The 27,292-nt window shown below is 41.2% G+C and overlaps 1 protein-coding gene across 1 annotated transcript in view; it reads right to left on the reverse strand.

The window, feature by feature from the left end:
- The window catches only part of ppp1cb (protein phosphatase 1, catalytic subunit, beta isozyme), a 106,206-nt gene that overhangs the window by 17,918 nt on the left and 60,996 nt on the right, over positions 1-27,292 (reverse strand). The window contains exons 3-4 of the mRNA XM_067985134.1: positions 10,864-11,094; positions 2,371-2,475 (exon numbers count right to left, since the gene is read on the reverse strand). Coding sequence (XP_067841235.1) covers positions 2,371-2,475; positions 10,864-11,094 — 336 coding nt within the window. The remainder of the gene's footprint in view (positions 1-2,370; positions 2,476-10,863; positions 11,095-27,292) is intronic.

Raw genomic sequence — 27,292 nt, forward strand, 5'->3', positions numbered from 1 at the left:
TCCAGAAACGAATGAAAAAAAAGTGGTTGGAAGCAAAGTTTCCAGTCAGCAGACCTTTTGTTCTAAGTAAGCTGAAGTAGATAATGGCAAGTCTGATATTTATTTTTAACCTAATTTGTAAAATACAACATAGTTATTATGTTAAAAATATATTTGCCACTATTCAATATACTCAATTCTATGCAAGTGCACAGGACATGAGGAGAGTCATTCCTGTGCAATCTAAAAATTGTCACTATAGAATGCCGTAAGACATTAACTAATATGATATACTGTCTTAAATACATATTGTATCAAAAGGTACCATTATCTGCATATCTGTTGGAAATTATAGGGCCTGTGAGCTGGCCGTGCCCAAACTGGTTCGAAAACCAACTCAGAAGTGCACAAACGCTTAATTCAACATCACCTACAACACTTTTTGTCAATAGCCATCTGGTAACTTATTCAAAAACAAAATTCCAATGGCCCCTCAGAGACCTGCTAGCATGATCACCAATACTATTAATGACCAATAAACCAATTATCCACCTTTGCCTACCACAGGGATTCACTTCCAGCCTTCGGGTGAAGGGAAAGCAGACCTGATGCATGCCATTTTGTGGCTATCACCATATAGCAGTATCTATCACTATATTACTAGGTTAGAAGTGTGAGGTAATGCATTTGGGGAGGGCAAACAAGGCAAGGGAGTACACGATAAATGGGAGAATACTGAAAGGTGTAGAGGAACAAAGGGACCTTGGAGTGCATGTCCAGAGATCCCTGAAGATAGCAGGACAGGTAAATAAGGTGGATAAGAAGGCATATGGAATACTTTCCTTTATTAGCCAAGGCACAGAATATAAGAGCAGGGACATTATGCTGGAACTGTATAAAACACTGGTTAGGCCACAGCTGGAGTACTGTGTACAGTTCTGGTCACATTACAGGAAAGATGTAATTGCACTAAACAGGGTACAGAGGAGATTTACGAGGATGTTGCCAGGACTGGAGAATTTTAGCTATCAGGAAAGATTGGATAGGCTGGGGTTGTTCGCTTTGGAGCAGAGGGGTGATTTAATTGAGGTGCACAAAATTATGAGGGGCCTAGATGGTGGATAGGAAGGACCTATTTCCCTCAACAGAGAGGTCAATAACCAGGGGGCATAGATTTAAAGTGATTGGTAGAAGGATTAGAGGGGAGCTGAGGAAACATCTTTTCACCCAGAGGGTGGTAGGGGTCTGGAACTCACTGCCTGAAAGGGTGGTAGAGGCAGAAACCCTTAACTCATTTAAAAGGTACCTGGATATGCACCTGAAGTGCTGTGACCTACAGGGCTATGGACCTAGTGCTGGAAAGTGGGATTAGGCTGGGTGGCTCATTTTCAGCTGGAGCGGACATGATTGGCCAAATGGCCCCCTTCTGTGCCATATTTTCTATGATTCTATAGTTACCAGTGTTATACAGGTTATCTGCTCTGAGTGTGGCTGTTTCCACATGCCGCACTTAAATTTGTCTAACTGTTTGCTGAGCAAAACATGCTCAATATCTGGAATCAGTTCAAATTCAAGCAATCTCTCCGTTCCAGTTTGCTGGCCATTTTATTCCAGTGTACATTAACCTAGTTCTATAACTCCATCTGGACAAGACAAGCTGCACACGGGGAAACTGCAGTTAAGTAAATAAGATCCTCTAGCAACAGCTTAAAAAAACTGTTTAAATTACAGGTTGGCTAGAACTAATCATTTCTATTTACAGTTTATGCTGTTGCAATTTATTCAGTAATATCAAGGTCTTTAATCTCCCTCTCAAGACTTCGAAAAAATTTTTAAATATTAATGGCGCTTTCAGTTCTTTATTACAAACATTTGAGAAACGTTAATGTTGAACACATTTTTAAATGCCACAATCTAATTGAAAATAAATTGGAGAAAGTCTAAGCATGTTTCATTTGTACAGCTCTCGAGGAGTTATTTTAAAAAAAATAAACATAATCCACATCACATATCTACCCTCCACAATTTGAGTGATATACGTATGGAATAATCTACCAGATAAGGTAGTAGTAACAACAAGATTAGGGACGTTCAAAATATAATTGGATGCTGTGATGGGATTCAGGATTCTAGAAGCTATGGGCTGAATGGCCTTTCTTGTCCTCAATGTTATTTATGTTCATAAAGGATTAGCGCCCAATCCCAGCAATGCCGTTATAGAAAAGGAGACATCAAAGTTTTCACCAAACTATGCATTTTTAATTTCACTACAGCAAATGAATTTCCAAAACAGACTTAAATGATTTGAAATGATCACAGTTCAACCCGAGGCAAAGCTGAAATCTGAACAAATTAAAAAGCTGTGGCAAAGCATCAATAACGGAAACTCACCTCCATGACAACAGAAAATTTTCTCATCCACAATGGCTGCAATTGGCAGACAGTTGAAGCAGTCTGTGAACGTCTTCCAGAGTTTGATATTAAAACGTCTCTTGCCTATGCAAATAATAAAAGATCATGATGAAATAAATCTTTAATAATTGCACCACAGTTAAAGAAGTGTTCCCCTCCAGCCCTGTGAGGAAGCATCACCATTTGACAGCCTGGCTGAGATTAGGAGCTCATCGCTACAAGTTCACATCCTACATGCTCCATGTTGTAGAATTTTAGATCAATGTAGATAAAACGCCGGGCCCAGATCAAATGTATCCCAGGCTGCTAAGAGAAGCAAGGGAGGAAATAGCGGTGGCTCTGACCATCATTTTCCAATCCTTCCTGGCTACAGGCATGGTGCCGGAGGATTGGAGGACTGCCAATGTTGTACAGTTATTTAAAAAGGGAGAAGAGATAGACCGAGTAATTATAGGCCAGTCAGTCTAACCTCGGCATTAGGCAAGTTATTGGAATTGATTCTGAGGGACAGCATAAATCGTCATTTAGAAAGGCATGGGTTAATCAAGGACAGTCAGTATGGATTTGTTACGGGAAGGTTGTGTCTGACTAACTTGATTGAATTTTTTGAGGCAGCAACAAGGAGGGTCGATGAGGGTAGTGCGTTTGATGTAGTCTACATGGATTTTAGCAAGGCTTTCGACAAGGTCCCACATCATGGCAGACTGGTCAAAAAAGTAAAAGCCCATGGAATCCAAGGGAAAGTGGCTAGTTGGATCCAAAATTGGCTCATTGGCAGGAAGCAGAGGGTAATGGTTGACGGGTGTTTTTGCAACTCGAAGGCTGTTTCCAGTGGGGTCCCTTGCTTTTTGTGTTATATATTAATGATTTGGACTTTAATCTGGGAGGCTTGATCAAGAAGTTTGCATACAATACAAAAATTGGCCGTGTGGTTGATAGTGAGGAGGAAAGCTGTAGTCTGCAGGAAGATATCAATGGACTGGTCAGGTGGGCAGAAAAGTGGCAAATGGAATTCAATCCAGAGAAATGTGAGGTAATGCATTTGGGGAAGGCAAACAAGGCAAGGGAGTACACAATAAATGGGAGGATACTGAGAGGTGTAGAGGAACAAAGGGACCTTTGAATGAATGTCCACAGATTCCTGAAGGCAGCAGGACAGGTAGATAAGGTGGTTAAGAAAGCATACAGGATACTTTCCTTTATTAGCTGAGGCACAGAATATAAGAGAAGGGAGGTTATGCTAGAACTGTACAAAACATTGGTTAGGCCACAGCTAGAGTACTGCGTACAGTTCTGGTCACCACATTACACGAAAGATGTGATTGCACTAGAAAGGATACAGAGGAGATTTATGAGGATGTTGCCAGGGCTGAAGAATTTTAGCTATGAGAAAAGATTGGATAGGTGGGGTTGTTTTCTTTGGAACAAAGGAGGCTGAGGAGAGATTTAATTGAGGTGTATAAAATTAGGCCTAAATAGAGTGCGTAGGAAGGACCTATTTCCCTTAGCAGTAGAGTCAATGACCAGGAGGCACAGATTTAAAGTAATTGGTAGAAGGATTAGAGGGGAGCCGAGGAGAATTTTTTTCACCCAGAGGGTGGTGGGGGTCTGGAACTCACTGCCTGAAAGGGTGGTGGAGGCAGAAACCCTCAACTCATTTAAAAAGTATTTGGATGTGCACTTGAAGTGCCGCAACCTACAGGGCTACGGACCAAGTGCTGGAAAGTGGGATTAAGCTTCTGTGCCGTAACTTTCTACGATTCTATAACCAGGCCACCTCAGTCTGCGGCACTGCATTACTGTCAATTCCATATGGGGATATACATAATCCAAGTGCAGAAAATGGGCCAGTATGTTTGAGTAGTGAAACATTCAGCATCACTAATTGTACCCCTCCTCCCCACCCCACGAGTCCTTAGAACTAATCACTTGATGTGCTCCTTTTCCAGTATTGATCTCTGCTGTAACTTGGCATAGAACTAACAGAAAAATTCAAATATAATGCATCTGTATACAATAAATACATTTGGTTCACAGGCTGAAACATAATTTGAACTCTAGTTTACAATGTCATCTGAGCCCCAAAGTTCCTGCTTTCAAGAATTCTGTACACAAATCTATACCCATTGACATTCAATCCAGTGAGGATTCGAAGACCTCATTGTTCGTTCATGCTGGCATGTATTGCTAACATAATGACATATATATTCAGTCAGTGGGAGACAATTTTGAGTTCAGATCTTAATTAGAATGTGGAAATGCTAAAGTAAAAGTATGAATTCAGTTTCTGCGTTTGTATTATGGGTATTAGCATCATTGCAGTGGGAAGAAGGGGTCAGCACATTTAAACTGGGTTAGACCTAGTATATTAACCCCCAAGACTGGCAGCAACTCAAAGAATTCTGTTTTTACTGCCTTCTTTTAAAAAAAATAGGGTGCTTCTGCTCACAAATACCGAAAAACATCAGATTACAATAACAAAGCTACCCCTTATATTTGAATAGCTTTTCTAAAAAAAAGTTAATTTAACTTCTGGAGTCTGGGATTTCTTTGTCATCAAGATTACTCTGTTCTGCTGGACTACCCTGCAAGACTCAGCTGCCATGACTCTGCTTTGCTACTCAGTCGCCTTAAGTTTTGAGGTAACCTCTTCTAGCCTATAGCCCACCCCCCTCCTCTGGATCAGAGTTTAAAAGGGTGGTGTCCGAGTCCACTAAGTGCCAGAATATTGAAATGGCTGAGTGATTGTACTGTCACTTAGAGTGCCCAGAGAAATCAACATAAACCAGTAGTTTTCACTTTCAAAACTAAAAAGACTAACATTAGTACCACATGCCATATTTATACTGTGTTTCAGCGGTTGAGTTGAACCTAACAGTCAAAAAAATTCCAATCTTTGAAATGCAGTATATATTCAAGCACTTCAAATCAAAAAAGTCATAAGAGTCACCTACCTGAGGGATTAATTTAGATTGCTTGCACCTAGCCAAGGACATAATGATCAATTACCCCCTACTGCACCCACTCCATCCTCTCCATTCCCTATCTGATGAGTTACTTAACTCAGGTCATGTAACTGGTGGTGAGCAGAACCTTGCTCTTTTCCATTGGAAGGTGGATGGGGGGGCGTGGGAGGGAGCAGGTAACCCCGAGGCACTCTAATGTATCTCTCAGCAGCTGGTTACACAGCACCATCATTAGAGACTTGGGAGTTGGCCATCTGGCCACTTTCTCTCCCCATGACATTCTATGTCACTGACATCAGAAGAGGGATGCAGAATACCAGAGTTCACAAATAGATAAACAGATAGATCAAGGTCTTAATACAGTAATCTAGTGACCTAGCACGTACTCTACAGAAAGTGCGGTTTGCGCACAGCCCTTTACAAACTAGCTAACCTCGGATTAGTATTTATCCATGTGTCAGATCAAAGAGAAAACTGAACTGCTTTATAAAACAAAAACTAGTTTCTTCTTTTAAAATAGAAAAATAGATCTCAGATGTAAAAGATTACACTGAATCCCACACTTCAAAAACATACATATATGTATATATTTATACACATATAATACTAACCATCACAGTCAGTGTTTCAAGGGTATATATCAGTATATGTGGACAAAATCAGCTCAGATTAAGTTCTTATTGCACTCCTACCCAAGTCTGGCTGGGGTGATTCCTGCTGCTGCATACTGTAGGTAATAATTCTTGTGAAAATTACTATTACCTACAGAATCCCATGTACTCAGGTAGAAGTGAGTACTGAGGAAAGGGGGAATGGTTGGCACTGAAGGGAGAGGAAGGGGTGAAGTGGATGATATTGAAGAGGGGAGAAGGGAAGGCGACAAAAATTTGGAGCAGTGCTTCTGAGCGTGGGAGGAAGAAGAATGTCAGTAGTAGTTGTATGCAAGTGAATTTTCAGTTTTTAGAAACAGATTCGTGTTCTCCATTGTGTAATATATAATGGTGATTTTTTGTGATTGCTTGAAATTTCTCAATAAACCTGCTGGAATGGAGAATTCTAGGGTGAGGAATGGGCTGTAGGATGTTATAGAGATAAGTAGGGACTAGGCTATAAAGGGATTTAAACACAAGGACGGGAGTATTAAATTTGAGGGACCAATGAAGGTCAATGAGGACAGTAGTGATGGGTGAGAGAGACTTGTTGCGAGATAGGGCATGAGCAGTAGAGTTTGTTAAAACTCACCTCTTTGACCAAGCTTTTGGTCACCATCATTTAGCTCACCACCCATTTTTTGAATACACCTCTGTGAAGCTTTTTTCTACATTAAATGCACCATATAAATGCAAGTTGTTGAATGAAACATAAGAAATAGGAGCAGGAGTAGGCCAATCGGCCCCTCGAGCCTGCTCCGCCATTCAATAAGATCACGGCTGATCTGATCCTAACCTCAAATCTAAATTCATGTCCAATTTCCTGCCCGCTCCCCGTAACCCCTAATTCCCTTTACTTCTAGGAAACTGTCGATTTCTGTTTTAAATTTATCTAATGATGTAGCTTCCACAGCTTCCTGGGGCAGCAAATTCCACAGACCTACTACCCTCTGAGTGAAGAAGTTTCTCCTCATCTCAGTTTTGAAAGAGCAGCCCCTTATTCTAAGATTATGCCCCCTAGTTCTAGTTTCACCCATCCTTGGGAACATCCTTACCGCATCCACCCGATCAAGCCCCTTCACAATCTTATATATTTCAATAAGATCGCCTCTCATTCTTCTGAACTCCAATGAGTAGAGTCCCAATCTACTCAATCTCTCCTCATATGTCCGCCCCCTCATCCCCAGGATTAACTGAGTGAACCTTACTTGCTCTCGAGGCAGTACAAAGATGTGTTTTCTTAAGCATGGAGACCAAAACTGTATGCAGTATTCCAGGTGCGGTCTCACCAATACCTTATATAACTGCAGCAATACCTCCCTGTTTTTATATTCTATCCCCCTAGCAATAAAAGCCAACATTCTGTTGGCCTTCTTGATCACCTGCTGCACTTGCATACTAACATTTTGATTTTCTTGCACTAGGACCCCCAGATCCTTTTGTACTGCAGTACTTTCCAGTTTCTCGCCATTAAGATAATAACTTGCTCTCTGATTTTTCCTGCCAAAGTGCATAACCTCACATTTTCCAATATTGTATTGCATCTGCCAAGTCTCCACCCACTCACCCAGCCTGTCTATATCCCCCTGAAGGTTTTTTATGTCCTCCTCACTCTCTACTTTCCCTCCCATCTTTGTATCATCTGCAAACTTTGATATGTTACACTCGGTCCCCTCCTCCAAATCGTTAATATAGATCGTAAAGAGTTGGGGACCCAGCACCGACCCCTGCGGAACACCACTGGCTACTGGTTGCCAGTCCGAGAATGAACCATTTATCCCAAATCTCTGCTTCCTGTTAGATAACCAATCCTCCACCCATGCCAGAATATTACCCCACAACAGGTATGCCCTTTTGTGTTAATGTCATCACAAATCAAGGACATAGAAAGAAGGAAGAAAGAATTTCCATTTATGTAGCCCCTTTCACATCTTCAGAATGTCTCAAAGCACTTCACAGCCAATGAAGTACTTATGAAATGTGGTCACTGTTGTAGTAAAACATAGCAGGCAATTTGTGCACAGCCAAGGTCCCACAAACAGCATGAGCAAAATGGCCAAACAATTTGTTTGAGTGCTGTAGGTTGAGGGATAAATGCTAGCCAGGACACCGGGAGAAGTCCCCTCCTTTTTATCCCCAAACAGTGCAATGGGATCTTTTAGGTCCACCTGAAGGGACAGATGGGGGTCTCTGTTTAACATCTCTTCTGAAAGGCATTACCTCCAACAGTGCAGCGCTCTCAGTACTATACTGAAGTGTCAGCTTAGATTATGCATTCAAGTCTCTGGAGTGGGGCTTGAACCCGTGACTTTCTGACTAAGAGGCAAGAGGGCTAACAACTGAACCAAAGGAAACACACTAACAGTTTCAGGCAACAACAACTTGCATTTATATAGCACCTTCAACGTAGTAAAACGTCCCAAGGCATGTCACAGAAGCGTTATCAAACAAAATTTGACTCAGAGCCACATAAGGAGATATTAGGACAGGTGACCAAAAGCTCAGTCATAAAGGTAGGTTATAAGGAGTGTCTGAAAGGAAGAGAGTGTTAGAGATGCAAAGATTTAGGGAGCGAATTCCAGAGCTTAGGACCTAGGCAGCTGAAGGCACAGCCGCCAATGGTGGAGCGATGAAAATCAGGGATGCGCAAGAGGCCAGAATTGGAGGAGCGCAGAGATCTGGGAGGGTTGTAGTGCTGGAGGAGGTTACAGAGATAGGAAGGGGCGAGGCCGTGAAGGGACTTGAATCCAAGGGTGAGAATTTTAAAATCGACACTTTGCCGGACTGGGAGCCAATGTAAGTAAGGGAGCACAGGGGTGATGGGTGAACTGGACTTGGGTCAAGTTAGGATACGGGCAGCAGAGTTTTGGAAGAGCTCAAGTTTACGGAGGGTGCAAGATGGGAGGCCGACCAGGAGACCATTGGAATAGTCGGCTCTAGAGGTAACAAAGGCATGGATGAGGGCTTCAGTAGCCTATGAGCTGAGGCAGGGACAGAGATAGGTAATGTTATGGAGGTGGAAGTAGGCAGTCTTGCTGATGAGTCGGAAGCTCAGCTCAGGATCAAATAGGAAGCCAAGGTTGCAAACGGTCTGGTTCAGCCTCAGACAATGGCCAGGGAGAGGGACGGAGTCAGTGACTAGGGATGTGCGTTTGTGGCGGGGACTGAAAATGGCTTCAGTCTTCCCAATATTTGGATGGAGGAAATATCTGCTGTTGGACAAGCAGCGTGACAAATCAGAGACAGTGAAGGGCTCGAGAGATTTGGTGGTGAGGTAGAGCTGGGTGTCGTCAGCGTACATGTGGAACCTGATGTCGTGTTTTCGGATGACGTCGTCAAGGAGAAGCACATAGATGAGAAATAGGAGGGGGCCAAGGATAGATCCTTGGAGGACTCCAGAGGTAACGGTGTGGGAGCAGGTAGAAAAGCCATTGCAGGTGATTCTCTGGCTATGACTGGATAGATAAGAATAGAACCAGGCAAACGCAGTTCCACCCAGCTGGACGATTGAGGAGAGGCGTTGGAGGAGAATGGTGCGGTCAACCGTGTCAAAGGCTACAAACAGTTCGAGAGGGATGAGGATGGATAGTTCACCACGGTCACAGTCGCATAGGATGTTGATAAGGACCCTATCAGTCCTGTGGCAGGGGTTCAAACATGAAGTTGCAGGAAAGATGGGCATAGATTTGGGAGGCTACAACATGTTCAAGGACTTCAGAGGAAAGGGAGGTTGGAGATGGGGTGGTAGTTTGTGAGGACTGAGGGGTCAAGGGTGCATTTTTTGAGGAGGTGGGGTTATGATCTGAAGGGGAGGGGGATAATTCCCGAGGACCCAATATCAGCTAACATGGGGGCCAAGAAGGGAGGCTGGGTGGTCAGCAGGTTGGTGGGAATAGGGTCGAGGGAGCAGGAGGTAGGTTTCATGGACAAGATGAGCTTAGAGTGGGCATAAGGGGAGAAAAGAGAAAAGAGAAACTAGCCAAAGGTGAGAGTTCAGGGCTAGGACAGGGGGGAACCTTAGCATAAGTTTGGCTTGGTGGACTAGGGGAAGGGAGGGAAGCGAGAAGGTCTTCGGTCCATCTAGCCACAGTATTTCCTTGGTGCATTTCTAACAACCCAGAATCCCATTTGTTGACAAGAGCCTGTCTAGTTTCTTCTTGAAACCCAATGAAGAAATTAAGCCGTCAAGAGTGAGATTGAAACCCTCGCCTCCAGGGCAGACTGACCTGAACGCAGTGCTCTAGACCGCTCGGCCAGCCTGACTCTAAACTAAACTTGTACCAGGATTGGGGTCCGAAAGCACTCGGACATATATCAATACGGTTTCAAGTCCAACGCCCTAACCACTTGGCTATTCTAATGTTGGTCAGGTGACAGAGTATGTGGACAGCTCGTAACGGTGCTAGGTGTCCCTAATCTGACCAACACAATTAATGCAGTTTATACCTTTATTGATAAACAGTAAATGCCAAGAAATAATATAAATCAAGTCGAGTTTAGATAAATCTGTCCAAGGTTATTTCTTCTTGTTTACATCAGATGCATTCAGATTAGTGCCTTGCAATCACAGAACATCAGAGCTCATGTTATTTCATAATGTTCGTTTAAAAAAAAGTACTATTAGTTTATTTTCATGCAGAAACACTGCAATCTTCTCAATTTTTTTTAACCTACTCCCCCAGTTGGACATGGTGTCTGGGCGTTAAAGCTCATTACACATAATTCTATATACGAACACTAATTTGTTTCAATATACCTATTTGCCTGTTGAAAATATTATACTGCAGGGCTGCCTATACAACATGCCAATAATTCTACCAACAAATTAAATAGTGAAGAAACAGTAGAGTACTCACACTCATCGTAGAAACCATAGATGCGATTGATGCTGGCACACTCATGATTTCCTCGCAAAAGGAAGAAGTTTTCTGGGTATTTGATCTTATACGCTAGTAGGAGGCAAATGGTCTCCAGAGACTGTTTCCCTCGATCTACATAATCTCCCAAGAACAAGTAGTTTGCCTCAGGTGGAAACCCTCCATATTCAAACAACCTCAGGAGGTCTGTGTACTGTCCATGAATGTCACCTAAAATAATGGAATAAGATGTTAAAAAACTACAATGGTTTCCACAATGTCTATCCAATGTTCCATGCCATTTTTATCCGTATGGACTACACCTTCCCAATCTTCTTAAATTGCATTAACTACATTAAAGCAATTTGGTTACATATTTTGGAAAAGAATGTCAAGAATTTGGGGATACAAGTTCTGATGCGAGGGAAAGATAACCAACCAGATACAGTTAGAAGAATTTTTTTTTATTATTAATAATAGCATTTCTAGGCTAAAACTTCAAGATTCGTTTAACAGGATTTAGAAATTAAAAAATCTTGGTAGGAACCTTGAAGAAGCTACATCATCTTCTGGTCCAAGTAATGGATCATTAATATTAGTAGCAAGTGAACCACTCCCTTCTGTCCTGTTCTTCAGAGCACAGAAACACAAAGTCTTTTGCATAACCAATAAATCAGAAGACGAACAGTAAGTCACACAAAACAGAAACTAAGAAAGGTCAGAAAAATTCCAAACCTCTTTGTGAAGGGTATGTCATTTCTTTTTTCAAATTTTTGAGGAGGTTGCTAGCATGATGGATAGGGGATTGTCTATGGATGATGTCTATATGGACTTCCAGAAGGCATCTGATAAGGTTGCACACAAGAGATTATTAGCAAAAATGAGAGCCCATGGAATTGCAGGTAACCTTGTGATATGGGTTGCTAATTATTTGGGAGATAGGAGACAGAGAGTAGGCATATAGGGTTTGTTCTCTGATTAGCCGGATGTGACAAGTGGTGTTCCCCAGGGATCTGAACTGGGGCCTCAGCTTTTTACCATATATATTAATGTCTTGGATGAATGGAGAGCTGTATATCCAAGTTTGCAAATGAGACTAAGTTAGGAGGCACAATAAGTTGTGTAGACGGGAGGCACATGGACATGAACATGAACATGAACATGGAGAAAACTAAGGCAGATGGAATTTAATGTGTGGAAGAGAGGGGTCACCACTTTGGATCTGAGAAAGACAAATCAGAATATTTTCTTAATGGTGAGAGACTAGGAGCTGTGGAGGAGCAAAGGGATTTGGATGTCCATGTACACAAATCACTAAAAGTTAATGCAGAGGAACAAAATGTAATCAAAAAGGCTAATGGAATGTTGGCCTTTATCTCAAGAGGATTGCAATTCAAAAGTGAGGAAGTGATGATTCAGTTGGTCAGGCCCCATCTGAAGTAGTGGGTTTAGTTTTGTGCATCAAACCTCAGGAAAGATATACCAAAAAAGGCTGGAAACACTCAGCAGGTCAGGCAGTATGTGTGGAGAGAGAAACAGAGTTAACGTTTCAGGTTGATGGCCTTGGAAGAGGTACAAGCACAGATTCACCAGTAAGATACCAGGGCTTAAAGGGTTACATTATTAGGACAGGTTGTATAAATTTGGCTTGTATTTCCTCGGAGTTTAGATGGTTGAGGGGTGATCTATTCGAGGTAATTAAAAGGGATTTTATAGGGTAGATGCAGAGTTCCTCTGGTGGGGGAATCCAGAACAAGAGGAGTGAAATCTGGAAGCACTTTTTTTGCACAAAAGGTAGTGGAAATCTGGAACTCACTTCCCCAAAGGATTGTGGATGTTGGGTCAATTGAAATTTTCAAGACAGCGATTGATAGACTTTTGTTAGAAAAGGGCATCAAGGAATACAGAATAAAGGCAGGTAAATGGATTGAGATACAGATCAGCCATTATTTAATTGAATAGTAGAACAGGCTTGAGGGACTGAATGGCTTACTCCTGTTCCATTGTTTCTTTGATGATGGTGTACTTGATCTGAATTTGTACCAGTGGGCATGGGCAAAGGGGAAATGAAATAACACACAAAGTACTAAGCTTGGACTGGGCTGTACTTCATGCCATTCTGGGTAGACTTACAGCAACATTTGCTCACATTGAGTGTTATTTTAGAATTTCCATTATCGTACCACTTAGAAAGGCAGCTGGATGGAGATTCTTTAGAGCTTCTATAAGGCTATGTATGGCAACTGACCAATCCTGGATCCAGTGGGTTAGGATAATTTGAGCACACGAATTGTATGTTATTCGCTTAACGGTGACACATTTGTTGTATTAAACAGGTTCAGAAACTAAATTTTTAGCATTCACTGTTTTAAAGAGGTTGCACTATAGGTTAGAGCCATTGGAAACTAGTGTACTGATATCAACCAACCACCATTTTAAGGAAGGCAATTTGAGCAATACAGAACCAATGTAGACACCTGTTGTGGACACAGTCCATACACACTGGTCCTTTCAAAGTAATGTATAAAGACAAATTAAAACTTATTGGATGGGGTCTTTTGCAATAAGTAATGTTTTGATTCCACCGCCCTTCCCCCCCACCGCCAACCAATTCTCTTCTTTTTTGTTAAAGGCTCCGTCATTGAGGTACAGGAATACAGGCAGCAGCAACCCTCTAGCAAATCATTCAAGTGACTTGTTTTCACTTGTGCGCTTAGACACCGAGTGCTGGCAGGCTATTTGGCTTTATGGGGAGGGAAAGGCCTTGGGGGGGGGGGGGGGGGCGGAAGGAAGGAAGAAAGAGAAATCTATCTGCAGAGGCAAGCACATCTAATCTTAGTGGGGCAAAATCCTGAGACATCTGGAGCAGAATTATTTCATTTTTTAAATATATATATTTTTTTAAAACTTGCTTTGTACACAGTTCACTCATGACATGTCCATCCTGAACAGTAAATGACTTGACTGCTATCTTGATTCTAACAGTCATATTTTTAACCTTTGTTTTTGATTGTACCTTTAAAGTGTGAGCTTAGTAATAAATATGGCACAAGTGAAAACAATTACTGCATCTTATTTATAATGTCTTAACACCTAAAAACTTTGAACTCTACATTAATACAAAGACCATGTAATTCATTTATTGCATGATGTCAGAAATAATCATGCTGTAGCCCACAGTAAGATTCACAGATTGCATACAGAGCTCACTTGGAGAAGGGATAGAGGGTTAGTGCTTTGCGACAATTTCCTTATGGAGAGTTAATTGAGGCATGAAGATGAGATGCTGCTAGCGTCACTTTTGGTTAGACACCAAGCCCTGATCCTAAGCAGAGACATTTATTTATAAACAGCTACTACCGGTGTCACCCACCCGTCACATTATGGACAGAAAATTCCTCAGAGCTGCTCCCGCTCTGCCGGCATCACTTTGCCATTAAGTGCAGTGGAAACCCCGTTTACGCCCATAAACGGGGTTTCTGCCACCCCTTTAGCGAAGTAACGGTGGCGGAGTGGGAGCAGCTGAAGAATTTCCTGGCCATAATATCTAGTGTACCCTCTCTACCCACAGGAAGGTGATCATTAAATCATCCACACCTCACCATTAACTCACCTTACGGTCTTTTCCTCTATCAACAACGCCCCACTAATTAAAAGTCCCATTTATAAGTTAGCAGTCAGATATGTTTCCCAACATGGCTTCCACCTGCTTCATCTCACTACCCAAAAGTCATCCTTTCTGATCTATATCCATAAACACAGTGACACCCCCTGCCATCATCCTACTAGCCAATCAAGAAGACCATCCCAAGTATTGTGAGAAGTCTCAGTTAACAGTTCCTGTATTCTAGGGCTGTTTTATTTAGTGGCCACTATTAAAGACATTTGCTGGGAAACTATGTGTATCCATCCCTCTACAGCCAATCCAGCTCACTCATTCCACAAATCAGCATGTACATATTATGGATGAAGCACAGACATTTTTGCAAAAGAATAAAGGAACAACTGTCCACATTTCTTTTGTTGGAGAAGGTATGACAGCTACACTAAAATCATGTGTCCCTTCATCTTTTCAAAAAAATTAATCATCAAAAGCTTTTGCCAAATGTTTAAGTAGTTCTTTTGGGAGGTAGTGACAGTGTGGGGGGGGGAAGGGGGAGGGATGTTATCACTGTCTGTATTGTGCCAAAAATGATTAGAATTACTGCAAAAATAGGAAAATATTTTTCTCTACATTCCCAAAAGAATAAATGCATAGAATCATAGAATCTTGCAGCTCAGAATTGAGCCAGAGGAAGTTAAGACTCCTCCAAGACTGGATGTCAGACAAGTATATAAATGGGGAAGTTCACAGATAAAAAATTTAAAAAAAAAAATTATTGGTTGTATTTTAATGCCTCAATGGCAAAATATAGTTTATAGTCTAAATGCTACAATAATGCTGATACTTAAGACATTTCTGTTCACTTTTGTAAGCAGAGGTGCAATAGTTTTCAAGCTATTGTACGATAACTGCAGTCAACGTATCATTTTTTTTTTTACACAGGTTAACTATAGTTAATATTGAAAAATAAATCCGGATCAGAAGGCCCGATTTAATTTTAATTCAGCCGTTCTGATCACATTGGACATTCCAGTTTAATTTATTTTAGTATTATTAATTATGAACAGAATAAAAATGTTCTTGCACAGTGGATATTATACATTACATATTACAGCTGATATTTGCATAGTTGCCAGTATTGAATGTTTTTTGCAGTGCGTTTAAACAATATTGGCTGAATGAGTGTGTAACATGAAGTTTATTAAGGAGAATGTTGCAGTGCTGGAGGGGTCAAGGATAGAATCTATTTGGTTAGAGTTAAGAAACATTAGAGGTGCCATTACACTACTGGGTGTATTCTACAGGCCACCAACTAGTGGGAAGGATATAGAGGAGCAAATTTGTAGGGAAATTAGAGAGGTGCAAATCTATAGAGTAGTGATAATGGGGGACTTCAGCTATTCCAATATGGACTGGCATAGTAATAGTGTAAAAAGGGGGGGGGGGGGGGGTAGAAATTTCTGAAGTGTGTACAGGAGAACTTTCTTAATCAGTATGATTCCGCCCCAATGAGGAATGAGGCATTGCTGGATCTGGGGAATGAGGTGGGTCAAGTGTCAGTGAGCGATCATTAGCGGAACGGTGATCATAGTACCATAAGGTTTAGATTAGCTATGGAAAAGGACAGAGCAATCTAGAGTAAAAATACTTAATTAGTGGAGGGCCAATTTCAGTGGGATCAGAATGGATCTGGCCCAGGTAAATTTGAATCAAAGATTGGCAGGCAAAAATGTAATCGAACAATGGGCAGCCTTTAAAATGGAGATGGCTCGGGTACAGTCTAGGTACATTCCCACGAGGGGGAAAGGTAGGGCAACCAAAGCCAGAGCTCCCTGGATGATGAAAGAGATAGACAGTAAGATGAAGCAGAAAAAGGGGGAATATGACAGATGTCAGGTTGATGATACAAGTGAGAACCAGGCTGAATATAGAAAGTACAGAGAAGTGAAAAAGGAAATAAGAGGGGCAAAGAGAGTATGAGAATAGACTGGCAGCCAACATAAAAGAGAATCCAAAAGTCTTCTATAGGCATATAAATAGTAAGCAGGTAGTAGGAGGAAGGGTGGAGCCGATAGGGACACAAAAGGGAATCTACACATGGAGGCAGAGGGCACGGCTGAGGTACTAAATGAGTACTTTGCATCTGTCTTTACCAAGGAAGAAGATGCTGCCAAAGTCACACTAAAAGAGGAGGTAGTTGAGATACTGGATGGGCTAAAAATTGACAAAGATAGGTACTAGAAAGGTTGGCTGTACTTAAAGTAGATAAGTCACCCGGTCCGGATGAGATGCATCCTAGGTTGCTGAGGGAAGTAAGGGTGGAAATTGCAGAGGTGCTGGCCATAATCTTCCAATCCTTCTTAGATATAGGGGTGGTGCTAGACGACTGGAGAATTGAAAATGTGACACCTTTGTTCAAAAAAGGGTGTAAGGATAAACCCGGCAACTACAGGCCAGTCAGTTTAACTTTGGTGGTGGGAAAGCTTTTAGAAACGATAATCTGGGACAAAATGAAGAGTCACTTGGACAAGTGTGGATTAACAAAGGAAAGCCAGCCCGGATTTATTAAAAGCAAATCGTGTTTAATTAACTTGATTGATTTTTTTGATGAGGTAACAGAGAGGGTAGATGAGGACATTGCGGTTGATATTGTGTATATGGACTTTCAAAAGGCATTTGGTAAAGTGCCACATAATAGGCTTGTCAGCAAAATTGAAGCCTGTGGAATAAAAGGGGCAGTGGCAGCATGGATACGAAATTAGCTAAGTGGCAGGAAACAGAGTCGTGGAGAATGGTCGTTTTTCAGACTGGAGGATGGTATACAGTGGTGTTCCCCAGGGGTTGGTACTAGGACCACTGCTTTTTTTGATATATATTAATGACTTGGATTTGGGTGTACAAAAGCACAATTTCAAAATTTGCTGATGACACAAAACTTGGAAGTGTAGTGAACAATGAGGAGGATAGTAACAGACTTCAAGAGGACAAAAATGGGTGGACACGTGGCAGATGAAATTTAAGGCTGGGAAGTGCGAAGTGATACATTTTGGCAGGAAGAACGAGGAGAGGCAATATAAACTAAATGGTATAATTCCAAAGGGGTGCAGGAACAGAGACTCCTGGGGGTATATGTGCACAAATCTTTGAAGGTGGCAGGACAGGTTGAGAAAACGGTTGAAAAAGCATACTGGATCCTGGGCTTTATAAATAGATGTGGAGATGCCGGTGATGGACTGGGGTTGACAATTGTAAACAATTTTACAACACCAAGTTATAGTCCAACAAATTTATTTTAAATTCCACAAGCTTTCGGAGGCTTCCTCCTTCCTCAGGTGAACGGTGTGGAAATGATTTCCACACCGTTCACCTGAGGAAGGAAGAAGCCTCCGAAAGCTTGTGGAATTTAAAATAAATTTGTTGGACTATAACTTGGTGTTGTAAAATTGTTTACAATTTATAAATAGAGGCATAAAGTACAAAAGAAGGAAGTAATGTTGAACCTTTATAAAACACTAGTTCGGCCACAACTGAAATATTGCATCCAATTCTGGGCACCACACTTTAGGAAGGATGTGAAGACCTTAGAGAGGGTGCAGAAAAGATTTACTGGAATGGTTCCAGGGATAAGGAACTTCAGTTACATGGATAGACTGGAGAAGCTGGGGTTGTTCTCCTTAGAGCAGAGAAGGTTGAGGGGAGATTTGATAGCAGTGTTCAAAATCATGAAGGGTTTAGATAAAGTAAATAAAGAGAAATTGTTCCCATCGGCAGAAGGGTCAAGAACCAGAGGACATAGATTTAAGGTGATTGGCAAAAGAACCAATGGCAACATGAGGAAAAACTTTTTTACACAGTGAGTAGTTACGATTTGGAATGTGTTGCCTGAAAGGGTGGTGGAAGCAGATTCAATTGTGGCATTCAAAAAGGAATTGGATAAATATTTGAAGGGGAAAAAATTTTCAGGGCTACGGGGAAAGAGCGGGGGAATGGGACTAACTGGATTGCTCTTACAAAGAGCCGGCAAGGGTTCAATGGGCCGAATGGCCTCCTTCTGTGCTGTAACCATTCTATGATTCTAAGCTTTTATGGTTTGTAATGAAAAGTAATGGGTTTTACTCCAATTTTCATCCATCAACTGAAATGCGCCTTGCTTCACAATCTTTATCCAGTATATTTGTAAGCAACCATATAAATCAGTAGGAGCCTATGTTCCTGCAATATTCATCATGCTGTCCAGTGCGACTAGTCTGGCAGGTGCTTGAATAAATCACAAAAGCTCTTGCTGTTGTAATGTTCACTTGTTGGATAGAGATCTTATCCAAGGGGACCACAATGAGTGTTCTTTGCATAGCACGGACCTGTAGCTGAACACAAATAGATTATGTTCCATGAAGGAAATTTTAGTGTAGGTTCAAGTCCTTTGAAGCATGTCCACTTGTGATCAATAGCCTCTGTTCAATTAACCACTCAAGTACACTTTTTTTCGGTCTGTGTTACAATTTACACTGTTCCATCTTATAGCTGTTACGATAGATGAATGCAGGACTGGAGAAATTCCTGTAAATGAGATTATTTGTAAAATTAAATTTGAAACAATCTACAAATAAAACTCATTTGCCTAAGGGGTGTCCTTCATGCCTGAAAGGATCATCTTTGCACCCGACTGATTCATAATACAGCAAATAACAACTGTACAAGTAGGGAACCTACAGAATGAACAGGTAGCAAGAATGAAAACTACCAAATGGGTGCAAAAACAGTTAACAAACAACTACCACGAAAACAACTAGCAAGAAGGGCAAATCTATGAAATCATTCAGTATTTTTTCCAAAATCCAGTCAGCTGCTATCATGTTTCGTTGCATTAACCCAAGTAAAATGAAAACTTTGATACAAACAAAATTTAAGTCCTAGGCAGTTTTAATAAGAAAGAATTGACTTGCATTTATATAGCGCCTTTCACAACGTCAGGATGTCCCAAACCACTTTACAGCCAATAAGGTACTTTTGAAGTATAGTCACTGTAGTAATGTAGGAAACTCGGCAGTAAATTTGCACACAGCAAGGTCCCACAACATAATAATGACCAGATAATGTTTTTGGTTCAGGGATAAATATTGGCCAGGGCACCAAGAACGCCCCTGCTCTTCAAAACAGTGCCTTTTACGTTCAGCTGAGAGGGGAGATGGGGCCTCGGTTTAACATCGCATCCGAAAGACGGCACCTCCGACAGTGCAGCGCTCCCTCAGTCCTCCACTGGAGTGTCAGCCTAGATTTTGTGCTGAAGTATCTGGAGTGGGACATAAACCCACAACCTTCTGACTCAGAGGTGAGAGTGCTACCACTGAGCCATACTGACAGACAAGGGCTCAAGACAAATACATCTCCCAAAGTACTAAGTCAGACAAGGAAAGAGATTGGAGAGACATTGGCAGCCAAAATGAGGGAACTAATGAACCTTAAGAGATTCCACTGGATTGGAAACAGGCTAATGTGGTGCTCACTTTCAAAAGGTGGCAAAGCTTAAACAAGGGCAACTGTAGACACATTAGGCTCAACAGTAAATACCATAAAAAATAAACAGAATTGTTTATCAGAAGTAAAATTGAGAACTACTTGTATAGTCATAGTAACCAAAGCCAATATAACTTCAGAAGGTGGGGGGTGGGTCCCTCCTGACCAATCTCTTATTTTGAGGAAGTGACAACCCAAGTGAACTGTGGAAATCCCTATAATGTGGTGTACTTCCAAATGAATTTGGTAACGTTCTTCATGAAATGCTATTTATTAAACTCAAAACAATGGGTTTTCAAGATAAAACTTGGAAATGGTAAGAGATTGGCTGAAGGGTAGAAACCAGCACGTACTTGTTAAAGACTTGTGCCAGAGTTGGGGAGATGTCAGATGCTGAACGGGGTGCCCACTGTTGGGACCCACTGTCTCTAATTTACATTTACAACACGCATTCGGGAACTCAATGCAAATTGGTCAAATTTGCAGAGGATACCAAACTAGGAGAGGCAGTTGGTTGTGAGAAGACTGTTCAGGAATGACAAAATGAGTTGGACAAAATATGTAAGCAGGTGGAACAGGTGGATATGGAGAAGTGTAAAGCACTGCAGATGGGAAGGAAAAAAAAAGTTAAGTACCTCATGAATGCTGTCAAAATAGCTAAGGGCAAAGTTGAGAGATCTAGTGGTTTTAGTAGATTGGATACTCAACATATCCAACTACTGTACAATTGCAATCAATGCAAGTAGAGTACTGAACTATAATCAGAAAAGACAGGCTTAAACTGGTCAGGCTACACCTTAAGTACTGTGACCAATTTTAGTCACAAACAAGAGAGACATTCAGGCCCTGGAGGTACTGCACGAAAAGAGACGAGGATCGAGTTATGAAGAAACTGCAGAGAACGGGCTTATCTGCCTTGACAGGTGACCTTACAGAAGTACTAAATGGTACAGAAAAATAGATTGAGAAAATTACTTCAAGGTAAACAAAAAGAAAGACAGACTTTATATAGCGCCTTTCACAACCTCAGGACATCCCAAAGCGCTTTACAACCAATAAAGTACTTTTGAAATGTAGTCACTGTTGTAATGTAGGAAATGCGGCAACACAGCAAGGTCCCACAAACAGCAATGTGATAATGACCAGATAGTTGTTTTTTTAAGGTGTCGGTTGAGGGATAAGTGTTGGCCAGGGCACCAGGGAGAACTCCCCTGCTCTTCTTCAAAATAGTGCCTTGGGATCTTTTACGTACAGCTGAGGGGGCAAACGGGGCCTCGGTAAATGTCTCATCTGAAAGACGGCACCTCAGACAGTGCAGTACTCCCTCAGTACTGCACTGGAGTGTCGGCCTAGATTTTGTGCTCAAGACCCTGGAGTAGAACTTGAACCCACAAACTTCTGACTCAGAGGCGAGAGTTCTACCACTGAGCCAAAGCTGACACCAGAGAGAAGGGCAGAGGTGAACAGAAGACAAGATCAAAATAGTAAAAGGAAAATTTAGAACTGATGTCAGGATTGTCACAAACAGTGATCAAATCATGAAAAGAGTAGAATAGCAGAGGTGAAAACTCTGGAATCATTTAAGAAGCAACTGTATGCCTTGATGGGGACTGTAGTGTCTTTTGGGAAGGATGAACTAAGATTGGTCAAACGTTAAGATGGGTGTACTCTATTAACCTTTCTTTCTGGCCTCCCATGCTGCACAAACTTCAACTTGTCCAAAACGCATCCACCCATATCCTGCCCTGCATTAAGCCGCCCTTCCTCACTGACATACAATGGCTACCTGTCCCTCGACATATTAAATTTAATCTTCAAATGCTTCCACAGCCTTGCCACACAATACTTCTGCAGTATTATACACGCCCCCCTACACCCTTTGGTTCTCTGAATCTAGCATTTTGTGGGTTCCCACCACTCCCCATCCCCTGTTGGCAGAGCCTTCAGCTGCCTTGGCCTCACTCTCAGGAAGTCCCTTCAGAATTTTCTGACTCTCAACTTATCTCTCCCTCTTTAATAGCCTTATCAAAACCCATCTTTTCAACTAGGCTATCAGTTATTCCTCCCCATCTCTCCCTCTATGCCTTGGCATCCATTTCTCTGTTTACTTCCATGCGTGGAGTGTTTTGGTACTTGTTTAAAAAAATGTTAAAGGTGCTACATAATGCAAGCTGCTGCTGCTGTTGTAGAAGTTGTTAATCAGCTGGGTTGAAGAGTAATGGGCTATCGTGACCTTCCAGAGCTTTACTCGATTGGCTCAGGGTCGGAGAGGAATTTCCCATTTTTCCTAAGTTGGTTATAGATTTTTATCTTCTGTTTTGTGCCTGTCTCTGGAAATGGCGTGGTTAAGTTGTAATGGTACATGTGGTTGCAGTGTATCTGGATGGGGCTGAATTAATTGCCCTGATGGTCCTTTCCCTTGTCGTATGGCCTACGAGATTCATTTGGGAGTTCTGTTTCTGTCAGAATTGTCTTAGAGACAGGCGCTGTATTGTTCTGTTTTCTTCAGTAACCTGCAGTAAAGTGAACTTGTTGGTTTCTCGTTCTTCCATCTAGATCAATGCAAAACACAACTTTGTCTTTATTTTCCAACTCTCCCCTCGAGAGTAGATTTTCTAGTCCTTTATTGTCTCATCGTGACCTGGTTGTGCAATGCTGCATGTCCACAGAGGACTACAAATGGCATGCTGTGTTCATTTATTAAATGGGTGTGCGCTGCAGGCAGAGCTCTCAGTAGTACACTGTGCTACAGTGCCTTGGAGGAACTGTTCCCAATTGAAATTTTAAAAATAGCCTTGCAAATGATGGCTCTCCTGAAGGGCAAATTGAGAACTGACAATAGATGCAACCAATAAGTCTGGTTAGGAGATTTTATAAACCTGTAAGTAATGCACATCTATATTAAAATCAAAAAGGTTACCTTGTAGCTCAGCTTTGCGTTTGACTGTATTGTGGAAGATATAATACAGAAATACAATTGTATCTTCAAGTCCACAGAATGATTTGAAACTCGTGCTTTTTCTTGTCTCAATTACAAGAATGAATCGTCATGTGAATCACTGCTCTGGGTATGCTCATGTCCACATTTGCATACAGTTGTACAGAAACACTATTATGCAATCTAAGGGATCACGTGAATAAATCTCCCTTTTCATTTTTGTTTTAGCTAGCTTGGCAGGAAATACAGATCGCTTTACGATGTGCAATGGTGTACAACAATGTCACCACTGACTTTCTGCAACAGCACTTGCCCTCTGTCGCCAACACTTGGTTGTCTAACCGGCACAGAAAACAGCAAGTAACTTGCAAAAGTTTTTTTTTGGCAGAGTTCCTCCTCTCCCTTAGAGCTTTCAAATACTTTGTGATTTACATTTCAGAGTCTGATCAATGACTAATTCAGAATTAGTATTTTTATTTTCCCCCCTCGAGTACTTTCACCAGTAAAAAGGTACTTAATTGTCTTGGGACAGGGAAGGGGAGAGTATGCTGTGGAGAGTGATCTATACCTTACCAGTTGCCAGACATTTTGTTTATAGCAGTATCTTTTGATGTGCGCGTTTGTTAGCTTTGTAAATTAAATGCCAAATAAATCTGGTGTGACAGCACACCACATCGTGACCAGGCTTGCTCACTCAAGAAGGTGCCAACACACTGCAATAGGGCACGTGGCAGTTCACTATACACGGCAACTAGTTTCTCTTCTTACCCCCAAAATGCACACATGGCCTGTTAAAGTGGCTTCAATCATGTAAGGAGCAGAGCGCACAAGTATTACTAGCATGACTCCTGCTCCAATCTAAAGGTCTAGCATATCACATACATATAATGGAATAACGGGGTGGGTGAGAAAGAAGGGGGGAGGGGTGCAAGAGACAAATTTGAGCCTTTAAGTTATTATTTGTATGTTCAAAAGAAAAACTTAGTCATCTAAATCCTAATCAGAAGAAGCAAAAATTACATTGTTAGAAATTCTCCCACTGTTGCACACAGACCAAGTAGTCACAAAAAAGCAGCTCACAATACTATGTAGGCGAGAAGATACAACAGTCATGAACTCCAAGTCTCAGATTCTACGTCAGTGAGCAAGTCTTGAAGGGTCCATAAGTCCAGTCAGTCTAACATCAGTAATGGGGACATTTTGGAGATCACTAAAATCAGTTCTTAATTCCTGATAAATTCCTGTATTTTTATTTTCAGGTGTTGAAAATACAATTTCCTCCCAAATTTGAGAAACAACCCCTGAAATTTCCCATTACTTTCTCGACAGAAGTGATATCCAGAGATGTGCGTGAATCGTACTCTTACTATTAGCACCCACGCTATGTGTTGTAAATACTTCACATTATCTGGGTTGGGCCCCATTCCTGGCAGGAAGAGGAAGGATGCGCTATTTAATTTTTTCCCCACCAAGGGAACCGGGACCTTCTTTACAATAGTAGCAAACAATATAAAGTCTTCTCATTCCTGGTTAGGATGGAGCAAGGATGCAGCAGGGCACCGACATAAATAGAATGAAAGTCCCCTGAAGACTGAGGTCACTCGTCGGCCGAATCAGGGCACGCACCAAGGCTAAAAGCAAGATTGCAACTGTCCCCCATGCATAATTTCTGACACTCACACAGACTTCCATGAAATTAACAGCAAATTGACACACTGACTGAAAATTTAATTGACTACAAAGCAGATGATAAAGGGAAAACAATTGTGAGGTAGCATTGACAGGTCAAGAGAGATCAGTTTTGGCTCCCCTGCTATTTCCAATATTCAGTGATATTTAACCTTCAAAAAGGATATTAGGGTACTTCCAGGAATATTGTAAGATTAGCCAATGACACAAAGTCCCTTACAGATGATTAATGTAATGTAGTGGATGAGTTAAGGAGCTGATAGATGGATTTCAAAGTGGTTAAATGTTAAAGCACAATGTGTAACATAATAAACAGGTCCTATTTTTGTTTGTCTTGTTAGCAAAGAGAAAACAATTGAGTGCAACTATCAACCATTCACTGGAAGCACTCTAGCTGATGCAGTTAGGTTTAATTAAGGATTGGGATGCACGTCCAGGGCATTTGATTTGTTGAGTCTGTACGGCCACATTAGAAGTACAGTTTGAGATTTTGGGCAACCTACCTTAAAAAAAGACACTGAACCATGATTACTGAACAGCAACAAAAATATCAGAACTTAAAACAAAAGTGATCATTAAACACTCAAAGAATTAAGATTTTTTTTCCCACTAGTGAAATTATTGCTGCAAGACACAAATGATGTAGATATAAGCAGATTACAACTCAGACTATGATTACAGAAATAGGATAGAAGTAAAAATTACTAGCCTTATCCAAAACCATACTTGGGAAGAAACCGTCCTAAGTATAGCCAGTGATGACAGAATTCTATGTAGGTCCTGTGCAGCTAGGACAATGGAAATCTAATCAGTGGAGGATTAACATACGTGCAACGTTATCCTAAAGTTTTGCTCAACTCAGCATGAGGGAAATAGAGTTTGTTTGAAATGGTGGTAATTCACCCCTCTCAAGATATTAAATAAGGTGGGTAGAATCCCTGGCAGGGCAAACAGTACAATGGAAGAATAGGCTTGATGTGCCAAAAGTTTTTAAAGAGATGGCAACACACTGGCACATCATGGTGGAGTACTAATTTGCTCCAACTGCGACTGTGGGACACAGGTTTGACTCTTCACCTCCAATGCCACGGTTAGTGAACTTAGCTATGCTCATGTGGGGAGAGACAAAGCAAAACAAATTGGAGGAAGTCTTACCTAGGGTTATGGACCTGGTAGCCAGCTGATAGCAGTACTAGCAGATTAATGTATGACCAGGGGAGAAGGGAGGGCTTTCATACTGACACACAAAATGCCAATAAGGTTACTGCTGGCAGTTGACTATAAATAGAATTTTAGTTTCCATAGATTAGCATACATGCTGAGCGCAGCATGTTCTGTACTGTTACTGGCATAACTTCAAGTAAATGTACTTTATGAGGTATCAATACAACAGACACTCCCTGCCTTGAATATTAAAGAAATTTTTAATAAAAGCTTTACCAAACTCCAAAGGTAAGAGTAGGGGAAGAAACTCAAATCACATCTTTAATCCAGAGCCAGCAACCCAGTTTAACATTTACAGACCCATACAAAAAATTCCTTCTGCAAGTATTACAACAGAACACCCAACTGTGAACACAAAAGGCCTGTTAGAACACTTTTAATCCCATTCAGAATTCGGCAGGACAACCTTAATTGTTCAGAGTAACCTTTCCGTTGTCTAGTATCCATGAAAAATTGCATGAGAATGCAGAATTAAAGCTATGGTTATTTTGTGCTTGAAGTTCTTGGAATGGGATTAAGCCTGGCCAAACAAACACCACTTCAGACTGGCTCCCTTAATAGCAAGTGCAGCAACCACAAATATATCTGTATAATAACCCCCCTCCCATCCCCCCAAGGGGTGAATAGTTCAACTAAATCACCAATAAAGGCCAGATTTTCAGGAATCTAGGAGAAACAGTATGAAAATTCCTTACAGTACCCAACAGATTTTTGCCTATTCAAACTCAATTCCCAAATAAAAATGAACAGTGGTCCCTAGCATACATCCATGTTGTCTTCCACAAATACTTTACCGTTTGAGCTCCTGAAATTTATTCCACTAACTTCCTGAAAAACTTGATTTCTAGGGGCCACAATCTGTCTCCCTCAAGGCTGGCCAATGGCTTCTCCCAGATGATCTAATCACATGGTCATTTAAAAAATTCAACCAGCTGCCTGCAACTTTTGAAAACTGAAAGCTAGTTTTAAAATAAAATTGTCTCCATAATATACAATGCTTAAGTGCAGCTCTAGTTCAAAAGGAAAGTCAAACCAAGAACCTCATTAAGGTGTGGGGGGGGGGGGTAACTCCCAGTAAATTAACACTCTTGTTTCCCTGACCTGATATTTGGCATTATGATGAACAGTACTGTTGTGCCAATTATATTTAAAATCAGCAGATAGGTAGCCCATTAGGTCTTGGAAAACAAGTCTAAATCCAAATATATTTATTTATTTTAAAAAAGGTAACTCAAAAGGAGCACCATCAGGGAGCTGGACAGTTTGTTTTGGCAAAATAAGTTATTTAAGAGTATGAGAGAGTATAGTATAGTACCAGCCAATTGACTCCAATGATCTTGTGAAGTCCTATATACTCTTGTGCTCCAATGTCATTTTATCAGAATTGTAAACAGAAATAAATAGCAAGGATGTTACTAATAGTTTGTGCTAAATTCCTGTAAAAACCATACTGTAATAGT

The sequence above is a fragment of the Heptranchias perlo genome, chromosome 5 (genome assembly GCF_035084215.1).
Source record: "Heptranchias perlo isolate sHepPer1 chromosome 5, sHepPer1.hap1, whole genome shotgun sequence".
NCBI lineage: Eukaryota > Metazoa > Chordata > Chondrichthyes > Hexanchiformes > Hexanchidae > Heptranchias > Heptranchias perlo.